Genomic DNA, 19,555 nt, shown 5'->3' with positions numbered 1-19,555 from the left:
GATACTTTAATATGTGAAAGTTAGAAAACCACTAGTGTATGTGAATCCTAGCTTCGTGCATGCTTGTTGCACTGACATGCCTGATTGGATCATCTGAAGAGTTCTAAGCTGTTGATGATTGATAATAGATTATGGCACTGAAACTAACAAAAAATAATGTCCAAAACAACTTCACCTTGGCCATTAGTGGTTGCATTTAGCGAAAATACCCAATGGCAGTTGCATCCAGAGCAATGGCAGCGTAACCTCGATTCCTTAAGTCGAGTACAATTTTATACCAAAGCATTTGTAGCAGGCATTTTTCAACAATTCTGTCTTCATCTCTCATTGTTGATTGCTAAGTGTGCTATTCCAGAGCGGGATGCAAATGGATTTTTTACCTTATTGATATCAGCCTCCCTTCTTCCACAGCCAAACCAAAACAGTTTTAATGGAACCCAACATTTCCTGCTGCTTCTGCTCATTGAACTCAACTGGAAAAATAAAGATTTGATTTTATTATGAAGCAGTCACAAAAAAATGCAGTGTATTTACCTCTAAGGTTAGGACTAACTACAGTCACATATCAAAATGATTCAAGTCTTTTTCTGCATTTTTTGACAGCAGATCAGTTTTTAACACTGACGACAGTAATTGAATGTGAGCTGCCAGCTACAGTGAGCTGCGGTGACAAGAATCACACCTCCACCTTCTTAGCACTGATGTTGTGCGGAAAACTACTTGTGTTGTGTGAAGCCTTAAATCAGAACACGGCGTGAAGGAAACGTCTCTCACATCTTAATTAAAACAACGTGAATTCATCGAGTTGCACTGTAAACGGATACACATGTTGCTTCTCTGTTGTAATTTTTTTTTTTTTTTTTTGTAAAATTAACTGCTCAGTGAGATTTTATAAAGTATTGAACCACGCTTGCTGTTATCACCAGTAACCACAGGTGTCGCCAAATCAGCCAGCACAGAAACGGTAAAAATCAGAACATTAGTGTTAATTGTAAGGCCAAACATGACAAGATGTCTGCTGTGTTGTGTTGATGTGTTTGAATGCACAGGTTGACCCTTCATAGCATTAACTCAACTTGTGCTTCATAAAAATGTCGATTTAAGTTCAGGACTTCTGAGAGTTGTAAATCCACATATCCTTGTGTATTATTGAAACTAATTCAAAGAATCATAAAAGCCCTTTGCCTCTTTGTTCCACAAGTCTGAAATGCCATTTTGATAGTTCCTGACTCAATACCCTGCGTTACCTCAAATATCTGTTAAACTTTTTCCTCCATATATATATATATATATATATATATATATATTTTTTTTTTGTTCTACTCCCCACACTTACCATTGTATTGTTCGACCTTGAGTGAGATGCTGTCAGGCGCTTTTTAGAACATAAGCGTTGCAGTTTCCCATAATCCACTGGGAGTGTTGAGGTGAGAGCTGTGGCCCAGTAGCACTCTGAGTGGCTGGCAGCGGATCAAAAGCAAACGAGGTTCCTGAGCTCATTCCAATTATAACAGCACACACTATCAACTACAAATACAAACAGCACATAAGTGATAGCGCTGGTGGCCTGGAGGACTGCTGCCAGAGAGCAGGCAGCATGCTAATCAGGATACCTCTTGCCATGGGCTATTTAGGGAATAGCCTCTCATCCCACCAATTCCCCATGCCTTAGCCAGGGAAACGAAAGAGAAGAAGGGGAGTGAATTCCCTGAGTGCACAATCCAAGGACAAAATATTAGAAAATGGATCTTTATCTTTGCTCTTGGCCAATATCCATATTAATTACAAAAAAAGGGAAAACAATGCATATGTACTGAATAAAATATAAAAGAGATTTGTCAAACACATACAAATTAAGACCACCTTCTAATTGCATTTTCTTATGATGCTGATCCCCTCACTGGGCAAGAGTAAAATACCACAAATGTAATTTTCTTTACATTGCATGCAAGTTCCACACAAGCTGTTGTTGACTGGACTGCTATGCTACGGTTTAACCTTTACAAAAGCCGATCAAGGAAAAACAAGATCCTCAGTCATTTGCACATCAGTTCACAGTGTTTATTGCAATTAGTCTGATTATTCATAGCATCTTCCTGAGCATCCTATTGTCGTCGGCCAATCCAGGAAAGTGATTTATATCCGGTCGACTGTCATGGGGGAAGGAAGTGAGATGTTTGGAATTGTTCTGTGGCAACATGCGCACGCCCCCACTCACACGGACAACCCCTCAGAGCTTGGCAACTCTCCAGAGCCATGCAGGGGCGGCGGAGTACAGCGGGAGTCTGAGTGAGAAGCACACATTGTGCACTGCGGGACCCCACCAGCCCCGGCCCGAAGGCACAACTCTCAAGGACATGGAGAACTGGGGCAGAGAACTTCCAAGCTTCCCACTGTTAGGGCAGGCTGAGAAAAAAAGGGAAAGTTTCCAAAGTGTCTCCGTCTGTGCGAGCGTAGCTGGTGAAATGTGTTGTGAAGTGAAGTACGCCGATTCTCTTGATCTGTAAACACTAATCTCGCAAATGTTTCTTGAATATACGGACGTTCCCAGGTAGCGTGTTGATGGAGGTGAAAATAAAACTGTAGAATTCACATCTAAATCCAATTATGTGTTAAAAACAGGGGTTACAAGTCATACAGGTGGGTTGCAGGCAAGTAAAATGGGGTTTGAACGAAGGAGCAACAGTCAGGCAGTAATACTATGTGTGTGCACGTAGATGAACATGACTGTGTTTGTGTATTTATCTCAGTGCATCCACACTCTGATCTCCTAGTCAAATATAATTACTGACTTGTACGACATCCCAGCAAGTGATACATTTGAATCAATGGCTTGTATAGCCTCATGGTGTCTATGGAGGGAATTGTAAGTCTAAGTTTTGCAGACAAACAAGAATATAATCTAAAAAAAAGCACATTGCAACTTACTGTTCCAAGAGCTGTGGTGTATATTATTTCAAATAAAGTCGCAAATCAGTGCATATTTAGTCTTTGCATTGCGTTTTAGGGTGGATTTGTGCAATGATTTGAAGTTCTTTTGAATATTTCTGTGAAACATGATCGGATGTAGCCCTGAAATAGACTGGCAACCTGTCCAGTGTGTCCCCTGCCTTCACCTTAAGTCAGCTGGGATAGACTCCAGCCCCCTCTGCGACCCTAATGAGGATTTAGCGGCGTATAATGGATGGATGATAGAAAGTGATGTATATTCTGTTTTTATACAAAACTGTACGACAAAAAGGCAATGTCCACGGCCGGGAACGGCAGTGGTAGCAGCAGCCCTTTCATTCATTGTCCTTCCAGTCAGGAGCTCAGGTTTACCGTGGGTCAGCCCTCCCCCCTAAACCCCCCCATTTCTGCATCAGGGGGAAGGAGCCACACTGATCCAAGATTGAGTACCCCCAACCAAACCTTACCACATCGACCCACGCCACCATCCTGGGCCTCTAATGGAAGTCCTGGGCATCCAGACGCCTCCCCCGCTCCGACATGGGCGTCAAGTAGCGCTCTTCTCATCACTGGAAGCAGCAGGCCTCACAGCCCTCCTTTTCTCTCTCTGGGACTGGCTTTTTTGGAACATTGCAGGCAGATGTGTCCAGATGAGCACGTTCTAATTTGTGGGCCCAGGTTAATGCTCCGCCAGAAGCCCCAGAGGATCAATAGCTTTATTTCCCTAAAATGCCGGCGTGGTGAGAACCAACTCACGGGGTGCTTTTAATACCGCCACAGTTCCAGCGATGACTGGGTTGTATTGATTGTGCCCATGTGGAACTACGTGCGCCTTCTGGGGAAGGATCTATTTGTGTCACCCTGGGCTGGGATGGGGGCTCCACTGGAGGAGTAGAGAGCTCAGCCAATGGAGGATGCCAAAAACATCAAAACAGCCATGTTTACAGATTACCCAAAGGGAAAGCAAATTACAGCAATTATGCAGGCTGTGGGAATACTGATATCAGCATACCTGCTATTTTACCTAGAGACTACTTTTTTGAGGCAAGAACACATACAAAACAGCACACTCAATTTGATTTGATGGCTAAACCCTCTACAAAAGATGGGATTTAAACAAAGCACTGCACATCTAATGCATGCAAAACAATGTCTTTCTAGGGGATCACTATGTTTGTGTGTGTCAGGTCCAAAAAATCTTTTCAGTTGTTTTGAAACTCGATATAATAGCCTATCCGAATGTCTGTGCAGCAAGTATGTATCTGGCAGACATAATGATGAACATGTAATACGGACTGTCGTCTCCACCATATTTTATTATTTTTCTCCCAAACAATAGCAATTATTCATTCTTTGTAAACACCGCAAATTGCTTTACAGAAAACTCATTTACCCTTCCAGCATTTATCTCATATATCAGCACGGAGACAACATACAGAAGAGTCTTCTCCAAATCATGGGCCTTTGTTTGCAGCTGTCGTGACATATTCATGACTGGGGCCATAATAGTCAGATTCCTGTTATATCCCCCAGGGAGAGCAGAGAGAATGGTGTCACATCCAATTACTGCGGCACACTGTAGAGGTAAATCAAAACTCGTGCCATGAACTCTGGAATCTGAGGTGCACACACACACCCACACACACACACACACACACACTGCATGAGCAAAGCCAGACAACATTTATATCAACATTGATAGAATATTGGAAAACACATTCTCCTGGTAACTTGGAGGTCATATATGGATTACACAAGGAAATGGGATTGGCTTGAGGCTGTTGGCTGCCTTCTCCTCCTCAAAACATAAATTGACATAAGATCCGGGAGTAAGCGAGGCAGACAACGCTTACTCAAGGTTTTACAGTTATGGATTTGTTCGCCAGTGTGCAGAAATTGAAATTGCAGATGAGGACAATGATTTGGCCCTTATTGGATGAGGAACAACCAGGTCACCCTGTTCACCCACACCTTCTCCATGGCACCAGTAAGATGCTTTTTTTTCTTCTTCTTCTTCTGCAGAGCGAAATGGATGCCTTTGTCTTTTTTTCCTCCACAGTAGTCTTTGGGAGGCCTGGTGGTTTGGTGGTTGGAGGGTATCTCAGCAGTGCATAGCCCCGTTTCACCCTGGAGCGGTGCAAAGCTCCTGCCCAATAAAACAGGCTGCATCCCCAGGGCCCCTCCCTCAAGCCTCCAGTCAGCGCTTGTTTTTGCACCATTTATTTAGTGTGACACATCTCCAATTAAACTGTGGAGGCTGCTGCATTCCCCCCATAACTACCTCTTATACCTCCCCATAGACTTTCTGTCACACTGAGAGTGTGGGTATGAGAGAGTGAAAAGGAGAGTTAGTGGGAGAGAGAGGGAGAGAGAGAGAGAGAGAGATCACATCTTGCCTGCCAGCTATGATCACAATGTCATTTTCTCCTCAGTGGTTAGGAGCCTCCTCTGAAAGGTGCCCTGAATTATAATTATCAAAATATTGAACAAGATAATCATCCTCTTAAATGATGCTGCCACTTCACTCTCACCATCACAGAACATGCGTGGAGTAATGCTCTCCTGTAAGCTTCCCTGATAACTCATTTACAACCACACAGCCAGAGTGTTCACTTTCACAGAATTGAAGACTCTGCTTTGGAATACTGAATGAGTCATCAATGAACCACCACAGACAGATACATACAATTCCAAACAGAGTCCCCCCCCCCCCCCCCCCCCCACTGCTCTGCTTTAAGTTGTGTGTCCATCAATTTAAATTCTTGTGCGCTTAAAGATCTTTCATAGGAGGTGAGAGTCTCTTTGCCACCTCTTCATCCTCCCACAACGGCCCCAGACACAGTCACAGGAGGAGTGACTTTGTCCGACCCCAATACCGTCTGCGAGAGCGCAGCTGAGGGCAGCAGCTGCCAGGGAGGACTGGTGGGGGAGCGCCCAAAACGCCAGCTCTGCCAAGCGGAGGGGCCGGGGGGAGCCCCAGTGGCAGCTGGGAAGGGTGGGGCAGCCAGCTGTGAAGCAGCAGGGTGGTGGGGTGACTAGGCGACGCCACTAAACCTGAGCAGGGATACACAAATGCGCACACAAGCACATACGAAACTCAAACATAGGCAAAAAGTTCACACTTTGCTGCTTCTTTCCTTAAAGCACTCCTCTTGCGCTCGGCCACATTTGCGCACACACTCATCACCGGCACCAAGGCAACCCGAGCAGTCTGTGGCCCTCTTAACACCAACACCGCTGTCCCATCACGTGCTTTGGCCACACATCTGGCGTACCATCTGTATCACTCCCCCCAATGTGACAGGTAGTCCCTCTCCTTCTCTGGAGGGAGCAGAAGGGGAAAGAGGGACATGGAAGGTAATTTTGGGTGTAAATGTGCTCTGGACCTCTCTGGATGCATCTGGACAAAGCAGACATGCTGCTGAGCAGGGCAGGGTCATTATCAGTTGGAAACTGACTACCAGATAGCCGATGAAGACAAAACAATTATATCATACTGTCACATTATGACAGCACCAATAGCGCACGTCTTGTTTATGTTGTCGTCAGGATAAATGCTTTTGCACATTTACAGCCTCTCAATAAAAGGTCAAACATCATAAATTACACAGGTCAGAATGTATTAAAGATTCTTCCAATTTATTATAATGTACAGTTATACATTGCCATGACACAAATGTGACCACCACTTCAATGAGGTGTAGAATGAAAAATATTAAAACAGCCATATAAACAATACCAGAGGACGTTGAATTCCTCTTCTTTATGCCGCTGTACATATGGGATCAATAAAATATGCACCATAATACAGATATCAAGCCAGTGATATAAAACTGCACAACCAGTCTTTACTGTGAAATTAAGGAATCCATTTCAGAACATTATTTTCACATCTTATGTTACATATTTGACAGTAACAATCTTTATTATTCACACACAACACTATTTGAATGACATCAACTTAGACGTTTATTCAAAGGGGAAAGGGATTCCAGCATTGTCAACTAACCAACTAACATTGTAGACTAACGAAGCAAAGTACTTGTCAGAAATATGTTATACCAAGTTTGACCTTTCCCATTCACCAATTTGCAGTCAATGGACAAGACTGAGGTGCTTGTACAGAAAAAAAAAGGCTCCAGAACGCATTAAGTTACAATTTGCAGTGGCACCTGCTACATATGACCTCTTCGGGTACATTTTTAAAATAAGGCCAATGGCCATTCCTCTATCAGGTAATGTTTTCAAAATCTACTACTGATCCAAATGTAATATTTTTTCGTTGTCAAAACTCAACACAGAACACAGCCATTGTTATGAGTTTTTTCAGACCTCAAATGTTTTCCAAATTCAGGTCTGCTGTTCATATTTGTTCTTTGAGGACCTTCTGTGCATGTCACATAATTTTCACATCAAGTATTCAGTGTCCATGTCACTGGAGTAGCAGATCTTAGTGAAAAGTTACACAGTTCGACAACAAAGAAAATGTGCTGGATGGGATCGTCATTAAAGAGCATTTAAAAAAAAAAACATTGACACATACACTTCATGAAATAAACAACACAGCTTTAGTACTAGTTTCCAATGTCTTATACAAAGTTAGCTTGATCTAAAAAGCATAAAATATATTTTTACATCATCACATACATCAAGACATGTACCATGGCCTAGCTGGAAGTTCATCTGGTGCATTATTTCATCTAAAAGTCCCCACATGTTTCCCTACTGCTGGCATTATTGCTTCTTATGATCAGGGAGTTGAAGGATAGAGAAACAATGCACCACAGTAAAATGAAACTGTACATTTAAATCATCTGCTATTCAAAATTTTGTTAGCCCATTTCACAATCTGCAATGCTAAAGGATAAGGCAGTTCCACTTTTAAGGCATTGCTGCTTTGAGACATACTGGACCAGAGGGTGAGTCATGCACTTTGACACTGTCATGTCAATGTACATGATGAACAACCATTTTGTAGGCAGGGATAAAAGCCCAAAGAGAGAGGGAAAATGTATCTTGTATTTTTGAGTGTTGTGTGTTTGTGTCCGAGAGAATCTCAGTGAGCTGAAACCATCATTAAAGTCTGCTTAGCAGTTGACCAGAGGTCAGAGCTCTGAAAGAGCAGAGCTGTGGAGAATGCTGACCATCTCTCATTGCTGGTAATTTCCATACTGGCCCTGTGGAGAGAAATACGACAGACTCATGTTACTGATCTTGTCAAAAAACACAAAGCAAAAGCTTATGTTCACAAATCTCAACAGAGTGCAAACAAACATCTGTGGTTTCAACCATATCCTACTGCAAACCATGATTTATGCCTGCACTGACTGGTATTAACCAGCAGGTGGCAGCATGGCCTCACAACTTGTGAGCTCTAAATGCTAACTTGATACCTTAGGTTTCGGCAGCAGCATGGTAGAGGACGATATTCCTTACTAACTAGTAGACACTAGTTTCAAGTGACACAAATTCAGTGTAATAAACAGTATTTGATGCATTCCAGAACAGGGGTCGAAGTACGTGTCTGGCATTAATGAAAAATGCAATGGAAACCAATTCAGAAAGAATGATTTGACAGTCTGATACATTTAACATTTTAATTCAGATAATGATTTATCAAAATAGTTCTGAAAACCAGTCTTGTAAATTGAAGAGCTTACAGACACAGTCAAAGCATGTGAGCTTTTGGCTGTCTCACTGCAGACTAAGCATGCTGTGTTTCTGGACCTCATGACTTACGATTCGACCCCTGGTTAATAACAAAACAAGAGTAAAATTAAGAAAAGGAAAAACTTAAGAAAAAGAAAGATGGGAAAGGATAAAGACATAAGAGAGACAGAAGAAACATAACAAATGCAAATTAAGGCTAGGTGGTCAAGCGTCTAGATTGGACGTTGAGGTCTTCACAGCAACCATTACCTTTGCTTCTTACAGAGCTAGTCAGGGGTTCAAATCCCCGGGTCTTTATTTCCTCATGTGCCCCTGAATATTCAAAGATAAAGATATCAAAGTGTAGCTGTGGTCCCCACATAAGACCACAGGAAATACAGGGCAACAAATAGATCTCCCTTTAAACACTAGAGCAGTCTGCATCAAGTTTAAGGAAGCATCCTCTTTAAAGCCCTCATATTTCACTGGAATGGCATACCACATTAGCCAGAATATATAACCAAGACTCAGTTTAACAAGTGAAAGACAATACTAACACATACACTCTTTGGGAAGAACAGATTTAACCACCCAATATGATGACAGCATGCATAACATACTACCTTTTAATGTTTACCTTCTAACTTCATTGACATTGATCTCTGGTCTCACTGAGAACTACACAAAATACACAGCTCAGTCTGATAATAAATATAAAAAGGGACAAACTAAGTCTGTTGTTTAGGCTAGTCTCTGTGGCTCTGCAGTGTTGTGGCTATACTCACCTGGTCATAACCGTACGGGCGCTGCTGCTGGCCCTGGGGGGTCCGGGCTGAGGAGGGCGATAGCCCCCATACTGCTGCCCCTGCCCCTGAGGATAGTTAGGATACTGTCCTGGGGCACTTTGAGAGGGACCTACAACAGACATCAAGAATTTAATTTAAAATGATCTACATCTGACAGCCTTAAAGGTACCTATGGACCTTTAAAAATATATGTTACAACACAAACAGAGGATTGAACTTCTTCTAAAACTGTCTGCACGTTTTGTTTCCAGCAGCACACAAATACTGGTCAACATGGGCACTTTATTTTGAATACAGGAGCAGTTAACTCTGATGTGCAGTGTGGGTCAGGAGATACCCATTTCCCGTTGGATTTCAGTCACTTTTGCCCCATGTTGTGCATAAAAGGGGTGAAAAAAAAAAAACCCAACATCTAATGTGAACAAAAAAATGACAAACCTGAGCCCACTCAAAAGATTACTTCCAGTTGAAATATGTATGAGCAGAGATTTACATTGGAGACCAACTTGGTGCAACCAGTATTCACATTATCACCTGCTCCATCTCTACCTGCTGAGGAAGAGGTGTTTGAATGAAACTCAGCTTTATGCTCAAACAAAAGAACCCAGTGTGTAGATATCCCAAGTTTTGCTCATTAACTGTCTCTGCTTCATATTTGTTATCCAGAGAACTTTGGGGAATCGCTATTAATTTACTGCAATAAAAAGCTGATGGATGACAAAAAGAGGATGGCAGATATGTCAGACCTATTTGTTTAGGCTGCCTCCACAACGCCTGACTCAGTAATGAATGAGTGAGTCGGGATGAAGCCAGTGGTTCCCTAATGCAAGGAGACATCAAGGAGATTCTGGTGGTCTCCATTAGAGGAGCAAGCGCCATTTAAAAATAAATAAATAAAAAAATCTCTTCATCAGCCCCCGTACACTGCAGCTATCTTTACAGACGCCGTGAAGGACCAAGCAAAGCCTGACTGGGGTTGAAGTCAAATGAGGCCCACGCAGCATCGTTAGGCGCTCATAATGCCTTATGCTGTTGCGTATAACCTTGTGGGGGCCTGAGAGAGCAAGCATGTGTGTGTGCCAGATGGATCTCACCTCACAGCCTCTGCCTCTCTACTAGCTCATTACTAACATGAGCTCTGGCTCAGACAGAGGGTGAGCGATGGAAAGTTCCAGTGAAAAATTGGATGAGGAAAAAAGCCCGTTGAGCTTTAAGAACTATTCTTACATTTCCAGTCAAATATGTTTAGATACATTTTATTGACTTTGGTTTAAATAGGGCTGGACCTGAACATCCGAATTTTCGGCCGTTACGGTGGTATCCGAATATTTATTTTGAGTTCCGAATATTTGGATTCTCCCCACCCCCTCACCACCACCATCGGACATCACAAATCAATCTGAATATTTGTCATTCATCGTTCCAAATATCCGGAGTCAGGAAACTGCTATTCGGGCCAGCCCTAATCTCAAAGTACAAACTCTAACGTTAGAAAACAAAGATCATTAATAGCCAGTCAATTAAGAGATGTCCGTCTTGAAGAATTATTTTACCACTTTATAATTTGCCTTTTTTGTCATGAGTGCCAAATATAATGAGACCTAAGATGTTTCTTTAATCAAAATGCAGACTTCAACATTTCGTTGTGAGCAGTCTGCACATCCTTTCCCCAATTTCTAAGCACATTAACCAGAGCTGCTCTCCTACTTCCTGAGAACAGTGCGTTACATCAAACTGAAGCACCAGGAGAAATTCTAATGTGTCGCTATCCACCACTGCTGATTAAACGTCTCCTCCACCAAGCTTGAATCCCCTAACCATTCATTAAGGTGGTCCTTTAATTCCTTGCTCTTGATGATGTCTTGACATGCACTTGGCACAGTTACAACAACCACCAACTCACTCAGGAGGAATTAGTATTCACCAGCTAATAAAAATGCATCCAAGGAGAGAGCTGATGGTGCCTCCTACAGGACAAACACGGGCCTCTATTCAGGAAAAAGTAACTCACCGTAACCCTGCTGCTGTGGTGGGTAGCCCTGCTGACCTGGGTACTGCTGTTGAGGAGGATAGCCCTGCTGCTGGGGAGGGCCTTGCTGGTACGCTTCCTGCTGTTGGCCATACTGGGCATTACCTTCAAGGAGGGGGGGTGGTAACGTCAGGCAATATGAGCAACATGTTCACAACTACAGCACAATAGCAATGCAGACACAGACATTAAGTGAAGATTCTTAAAATGGTGTTACTTAGGGACCAATTTTACTGTTAAAAGTATACTAGGATCTGATACCAACTGACCATAAATGACACACACTAGAGTGCTTTAACTCATTTATAGTCAGTGTCTTGCTATCATTTAAGTATCACGCACTGTGATTAAATGTTTGGATACAAATTCTGATGTGATAATCTATATGTTTGTACTATAAATGGTAACAAAAGTGCATCTTTATTTACATAAATGAATGCTTAAACAAATCAATGTCAAAATGATCCTGAGCACACATGAGGAAGGTATAAAGATGTTATCTATTACAGCACTGTTGTGAGGAATTCTCCTATGGCCTATGAATGCCTTCATTAGAATACAGTGGCTGCAAACTGCATTCATTAGAACCTAAATGAATACCTTCAGTTTATTCGTGTATTGCCTGGAATTTACAACAGTAAAAGTAATCTCAGCAGAATAAAATGAAACACAAACCATCATTGAGAAGTTCCTAGAATAAAATAGTGTCTTGATAGCAGAATTCCGAACAGCAATATTTTAGAAATTCATGTTTTGTTTTGTTTTTAAATGTCAAAATGACTGCAATTTATTTATTTCAAAAACAAAAGCAAAACAGTTGTGTTTGAAAGGTCAAAGGAAAATAGTGTAGTCAGTAGAGGGTAAAAACAAGACAAAAAAACAAACCACAAAAAGTAAATGTTAATTGGACAAAGAAAGAGAAGGAGTTTTTGGATTTTCATCTTGGCAATAGAACGTCACTAAACACATCAACATGGAGACACTCTGCAGTGTAACAGCTGCTTGTATAGATTTGAAGGAGAATGCAATGGTGCCATGTTTTGGAAAAACAGTCAGTGGTTTACATGTCACTAGTGCTGTGCTTCCATAATAACACTACTTATTTACTGTGGGTGCACATGATTAGAAGTGCTTATGCAGAATATGAATACACTAAATTGCTACTTCACCGAAAACCCATTCAAGTAGAATGCCATGTGCTCAGAAGTATTAAGTATCACATGGCATTTTTTTCCAGTGAGAATCTAAAGGATTACTATTTGTCTGTAATATAATTTTCATACAGCTTCCACCATTAAGACTAAGATATGACTGTCCCTGCCTTTTCTTTCACACCAACAGGTCAAGTACCTGTCATGACTTTGGGGGCTGGGGTGGGGCTGGGTGGGGGTGGGGGGTCGCATTACACAACTGAAATAGGGTGCACCTCTGGCATGTGGATGTTTCCTCAAAATCAGACACCATATTTAGTCTTTGAGCCCAAATTCACTTTGATTTCCCCAGAAAATAATGAAGAAACTGAAAGTTTGCCTTTGCTGCAGTTTCTTTGCATCATTTGTGTTTTAACACAACTCCTGGGTTGGATTTGTTGATGGTTTTCTCCAAGTGACTGGAGGGTTCTCCTACCTTCTGAGGCTCCCTGTCCTGCGTGACTGTACTGGTCCCCATAGTAGTCTTCCTGCCCTGGGTACTGCTGAGGGGGTCCTACATACACATACACACAACATACACACAAGTAGATTCAAGGTGTTGTTGGACTGGTTGTGTGAGGGGAAGAGTAGAGAGGATGGATTCCTTGCCGCTAGTTCTTGTTAGAAAGCTTTCTTTTGGTCACGTGACTAATTTTATAGAGGCTGGAGGCTTTAGGATACATCTTTAGTCATCAAGATGTCTGTGAGCTACAGAAGTGTAAACAGAGGAAAGGAACAAGAGTAAGAAATGCAAGAGGGTGGGTTAGGGAGAAGAAAGACCAACACTCACAACTTGCACACATAAGAGTCACACTCTGAGGGGTATACCTTGCTGTGGGGGTCTGTAGGGAGGCATTGGCCTCTGTCCCATGACATGATTCCCTTGGTTGACCTGGCCCATCATACCCATTGGGTTCTGTTGTCCCTGGTAGTGCTGTCCGCCACCACCAGGAGGCATGTTATACTGCTGTGATGGAGGCTGCTGGTGCATCATTGGGCCTGCGATACAACCAGCAATGAGCTAACTCTCAAACTGTACAAGATGGTTATTCAAGCTGTATGTGGCTAATCACAAACACTGGTAAATGAGACGATAAGGAAATCAACACAACCGCATGGATACCAAGAAATTGTTGTTTTACCTTGATTGGGCTGCATGTTCATGTTTGGACGAGGCCCATAGTTTCCCATGGGTTGCCCCTGGGTCATATTCATTTGGCTCTGAGCTGGCATGCCCTGGGAGGACGGGACAGTGTGATTGTAGCCACCCATCGAGCCATGGCTGCTGGGGGGCATATTCATAGTGCCACTGGGCATGTTTGGGGGCTGGTTGGGGCCTGGACCAGGACCTTGCATGGGCATGTGATTAGGACCTGGAAAAAAGAAGTACAAGAGACTCATGATTATTGGAAAAAAGAAAAAAAAACAAACCAAAAAAAAGACAGTAGTACACAGTTCTTTATTACACAGTGGTACATTTGAATCTCTCCTTTACTGCAGTTATATATGCAATTTCCTGCTAATATAATATTAAAATGCAATCCGTATCCAGTTAGAACTTTTGTTAATGAGATAAAATGCATGTTAATAAATAGCATAAAAGGCACACAGAATGCATAGGGATTGGGATTCAGCCAGATCAGATTTGGAGGTAGTCAGTCTGACACTGATCAAATCCCAGACAGATGTATAAGTTATCTGTACAATATGACCACATTCTGAAGAAAAAGCATCAGATCAGAAGTTGAAAGGTCATCCAACTTCAATTCCCCTTGCCAACCAATTTAATTAAAAATGAGAATCAGTTCTCAGCCAACTTACCAGGTTAAATAAAGGTTAAATAAAATAATTTTTTTTTAAAAGTTAGGTGGGTTGCATGGTCTGATGAGCCATGTATAGTGATGGGACAACCAGTTTAGCCTAATTCATTTGCCCGTTAAGATCAGATCAAACTGTGGCTACAACACATATTAATAATAGCAACTGATGTGAAGGCAAAGACCTACTGATCTGATGTCAGTATCCAGATCTGTTCAACAAGTTAATGTATGCTTGCATTTTCTTTTAATCCATTTCTCTTTTGTGATACCCTTGTATGGTGTTTGGGTGTGTGGGAACCTCTCATTTTTGTATCAAAAGAAAAATGATATGATGATGAATTATTTTTTCAGATTCACTGGCCTGGGCTCATTTTCTGTGAAGAACATACATGATGACCACACTGATCACACACTCTACACCCCTCCTACACATGTATACTACAGACAGGATGTTCAAATCTACTGGACCCAGGGCTAATACAAGTGTGGAAATTGCAGGTCCTCAGTACCTTTACACTGTCCTACTGTGTGTGTGTGTGCGCGTATAAGTGTGCGTTTTGTGTTTCTGCCCCTGTAGTTGCAACATTATTGCAAAATTCAAGTACCAACATCGTCTGCTCTGACACTGCCGCAAATTTTACCCCCTCTGTTTTGTGGGAACCAGTCTATGTTTTCCTCATACTCTATCCCAGCTGCAAACTGGTTGCGGGACACAATAAATACAGCTTTGCCGATGTGGGTCCTTATCACAATTGACCAAGATGGCCAAAAGATTCACTGTTCAGAGGGCCTTGCAGGTGATTTTGGGAGAGAGAGAAGCGTTTGATGATGATGTGGAGGAAGAGATTTCAGAATGTGGGGATCACATTTCTAAAAATTCAGAGTCTGCCAGTGACTTTGAAGCAGAGAACGAGATTGAGCATCAGCTAGTTCCAAAACGAAGACGAGTCACAGGACCAGAACAAGGCCGTCAGCAGCTAGCAAGTGAAGAAATATGGATGTCAAAAAAAAAAAAAAAAAAGGCGAGATTGAATGGTCTTCTCACCTAAGAAATTAGGCACCCCACATGGCTGCCAATGTGATAAGGATGCAACCAGGGCCAACAGGGATAGCAGTGACTTATGTGCATGACATCAAGCCTTCTTTTGAGCTTTTCATTCCAGATTCCATTCAGAAAAGTATTCTGGATTGCACTAATTTAGAAGGAAGGAGTATTTTTAAAAAGAGAGGTGGAAGACAATGGACTAAACCTGTTTACATATCTACTTTGGGGTTCATATCCTTGTTGGAGTTTTCAGATCCAAAGGGGAATCTACAGAATCCCTGTGAGACGCAGAAACTGGCAGAGAACTTTTCCGTGCAACAATGACTCTGGAAAACTTCCATCGAATTTTTTTCTCCACTCATATCTTGATTATAATTGATTTTTTAAAAATATGTTTTGTTAAAAAGCAAAAAGTTTAATTGCTAAATGTAATCTAAGCAAAGGTAAAGAGCAAATATTAACTATAAATGCTGTTTATGTTGCTTGTAATTGGGATGAAGTAAACATCTGTAGAATATTTTAACATAAAAGTGCTTGATTGTGTTGAATTAAAAACCCCAAAATACAGCAGGTAGACCAGACCCACGAACACTGGATGAATAACAAAAATGTTAACATCGTACAAGGGCAAAGGAAATAAATACAAAAGAAAGTGAACAACAATCAAATATTTCAAAATTTGTTTGTATGAAGTGAGAATTAACACCACGGGGTGGCCACTCTTTTTACTTTGCAGGAGCTATAAAATTACTCCAAACTGGCCATAATTTCGAGGACAGTACCTACACTCCAAACAGCTACAATAAATAACCAGACATATTGAGTCATTCAGTACTGAGCAAGAAGCTTCAGAAATGAATGAATATGATGGTGCTTGAATGCATGGCCATAATGCTGAAGGTCAGAAGCTATTACCCCTGTTGAATGACTCAATATAAATTTGAAAACGAGACTAGGTAGCACGGCTAAAGTATATACTATAGTGGTCTATGACAAAGAGCCCCTGACTTGTGTTGTGTGTGTGATACAAATGGCAATGCCTTTTCTTGACCAAATACCTATTTGGTGTTTGTAATACCGAAATTAACAAAAAAAAAACAACAAAATGTCTAAAAAAAAAAAAGATAGAACTGTAGAGAAATATGTATAAACTATGGTAGAAATGGAGAGCATGTCTAAGACCACCACAGCTGGCAAATCGGTGACATCATCCTCGAGCAGAGCGACCTCCCTCACAGTTCTGTGGTGTTGCTAGGCAACTCAAGTGAGACAGGAACTGAGCGAGAAGGAGAAAGAGAAAGGAGAGAAAGACAAGTAATGGAAGTTGAGGTGGGGGAGTTGCTTACCAGGCATCTGTCCATTCATCTGGTTCTGCATATGTGGGGCTGGAGGGCCACCGCTAACCATCCCCTCAGAGGGCATGTTGTGACCATGAGGAGGCTGAGGAGGGGGCCCACTTTGGTTCATCCCACCAGGGCCCATCGGCATGTTCTGAGTGGGCGGCTGTAGGCACACAACACAGACACAAAAATACACATCAGCCGTCTACAAACACATCTGAGCCACTCAAAAGTGAAGACTCAAGAAAAAAGCTGACAAAAGTCAAGATCTCTCTGCTGCAAATGAGTTTAACTTTGATGTGATTAAATCAATCAGAGACGACACAATCAAGAATATGTGTGTTCCAACATAGTCAACCACAATACGATGACTTAACTAATAGCTACTTAAAAAATTAGCTTTTGGTTCAAAGAGTCACTTTTACACAGATTTTTAGACCAGCCCAAAAAGGTTTTTAACAAGCACCATAATAATGCAAATTGGGGATAAAACAAGAAATTCATTTTTGTAACTAATTTTGTTAAGTGGAGTTTCACTAATTAAAGCATAAAGGATATTTCTGCTTATGAAACAGTCAGAAATAACAGGACATTTCATAGAGTTCTGTCAGTTAAGACAACAGAGATTCTTTGCACTTACTTTAAGTGCACCAGTCATAGTAGTCATCACTACAAAGGCCCATTCTGAGCCAAGAAAAATCTTGTTTTACATACATTTACAACGCACATCTCTCATTGTCACACACACATACACACACAATAACAAATAACACATTATGTCCACTTCAAGGAATACTGCAATATATTTGCAAAGAATATCCATAGCATTCTGAGACTTACAATACACTGATTGACTTAACAAATAAATGTGCATATATTTGCAACAAAAAGACAAGATCAAGGCTTTTGCTTCATTTGTATGAGGAAAACTTAAAAGATGCTAGATTCAACACACCAAAACATGGGACCATCAATAAAGTTTTCCAGACTTTGAAAAGCTCCCATGAGAAGCATGTAAGACAGTAGACAACAATTTTCAAATGCTGAGCAGTAGAACTTATCACTAGCAACACTTATGGTACTTATGTCATTAACAGGTGACAGCAAGTTAGACTGGATTTGTCAACAACAGCAACAAAAAAGAGTCAATCACCACATGTAACTAAAACTAAAATGACACATTTGATGAGCTGCCAGTGTAACTTTGCAGTTTTTTGACACAATATTACTCTGACATCTGAGAATTTTCTTCAAAAAAAGTAGATTTCTTTAGTATTGTTTCAGGTGATTTACCTAAACCCAAGTGGCTTGCTTAGGACATAATCTAATACAAAACTTTAACAGTTACAGTTGAACTTCATAAACTTATAAAGCTAAGAAGCCACATAATTATAAACAACTCATTCACTCAGATCATTTAGCAAGGACCAATACTCACAGCAGGGAGGAGAGACTGCATGTTCTGATTAGAGTCTGCTATCGTGGCCAGGTACACTAAATTTCTGTGCAGCATCTGCTGATACCTGAACAGGAGGAGAGTCATCAATACAGGCTTTGTGGCTATGTGAAATCAAAATTAATGGAACATGTAGAAAAAACAAGAATTCATTAACATACTGTGAACATTCTGCTGTTTTGCCTTTACTCTGGAAGTCCATTATACACTGAATCAGCTGGTTGTTTTCATCAAGTAACTGCAAAAGCGAACGTAGATATTTATGTCACATGTGTAATTCTGATTGACGAAATGACAAATTTAAAACTGTGAACACAAGAGCATTCGGCATGGTTAGTCCTTTGCTTGCTGAAGGTTATCCTGGCGTAATTTCAAAACAAAAGGGGGCGTTTTTGTGAAATGTGAGTGTGCGTTTCTAGCTAACAAAAGACGCGTCTCGCTAGCTAGCCGTCTTCTGCTAACAAAACCGCAGGCCTCCATTCATCTAAAATATAATTCTACATTAGCTCGACAAACCGAGCTAAGTCACGCTGTCTACACATGGCGCCCTGATTCCAGGGAGGTTCATATTCACCGCGCTTTGACCCTTTAACATTGTTTCCGATCTGCTCACTGTCGGACTTGGATGGGCACTGCTACATTGATTATCTAAACGGCTAGCAGCGTTTCATACCATAGCCTCCATCCTGCGACGCGCTAAAAAGATGAATTACCTTTTGTATTCCAGCGGGTGTTATATCACCCTTCCCGCGCTGCCTGTGAGGTGCAAACGCCACCGACATGGTGATACTGTATGAAATTAAAGTGGACTACAGCATAAAAGTCAAAAGTAGCTAACACACTGAACAAATCGGTAGAACTCAGATCAAACAGTTCAGAAATACGATGCAATTTCATAATGCAGTGGTCCGTTCTGGGGGGAGAGCAGTACATTGAAAAACACAGTAGATGACTATTGCTTATTTTGGTTATACATTCATATATGGTGACGACATTAATTTCAGAAAATGCATAATAATTACGCGAATTGATATAGATAGTTAGAAGCAAAAACAATTTGCCGTAAATTAATTACAATGTCACCTATTTTTCGAATAATGGAACAGTCCAGAGCGAGACCAAGAGGCCATGGGAGTGATCAACAAAAGGGGAAACACAGTAGGAGCTCTACCATAGATACTCTGCTGTATGTCTATAGAAATAATAATGTTGCAGATATTTTTAGGGAATAATGGTTGATTCAGTCTTTTTAGTGCTTGTTTTAAGCGTAT

General features: G+C 41.3%; 1 protein-coding gene across 1 annotated transcript; it reads right to left on the bottom strand.

Moving 5' to 3' along the window:
• Window positions 1-6,571: 6,571 nt before the first annotated feature.
• LOC110956941 (SS18 subunit of BAF chromatin remodeling complex) lies at window positions 6,572-19,186 on the bottom strand. Its single transcript, XM_022202718.2, is given in 11 exon segments — window positions 6,572-8,126; window positions 9,384-9,418; window positions 9,421-9,513; window positions 11,416-11,538; window positions 13,060-13,137; window positions 13,452-13,622; window positions 13,766-13,996; window positions 16,835-16,991; window positions 18,267-18,351; window positions 18,446-18,522; window positions 18,998-19,186. Coding segments are annotated over 11 exon segments (1,146 nt in total). The 5' UTR covers window positions 19,067-19,186; the 3' UTR covers window positions 6,572-8,099.
• Between the last annotated feature and the right edge of the window lie 369 nt (window positions 19,187-19,555).

The sequence above is a fragment of the Acanthochromis polyacanthus genome, chromosome 9 (assembly GCF_021347895.1).
Source record: "Acanthochromis polyacanthus isolate Apoly-LR-REF ecotype Palm Island chromosome 9, KAUST_Apoly_ChrSc, whole genome shotgun sequence".
Classification (NCBI taxonomy): domain Eukaryota; kingdom Metazoa; phylum Chordata; class Actinopteri; family Pomacentridae; genus Acanthochromis; species Acanthochromis polyacanthus.
Note: the sequence above shows the minus strand (reverse complement) of the source record. Positions and strands in the feature narration are given on the sequence as shown.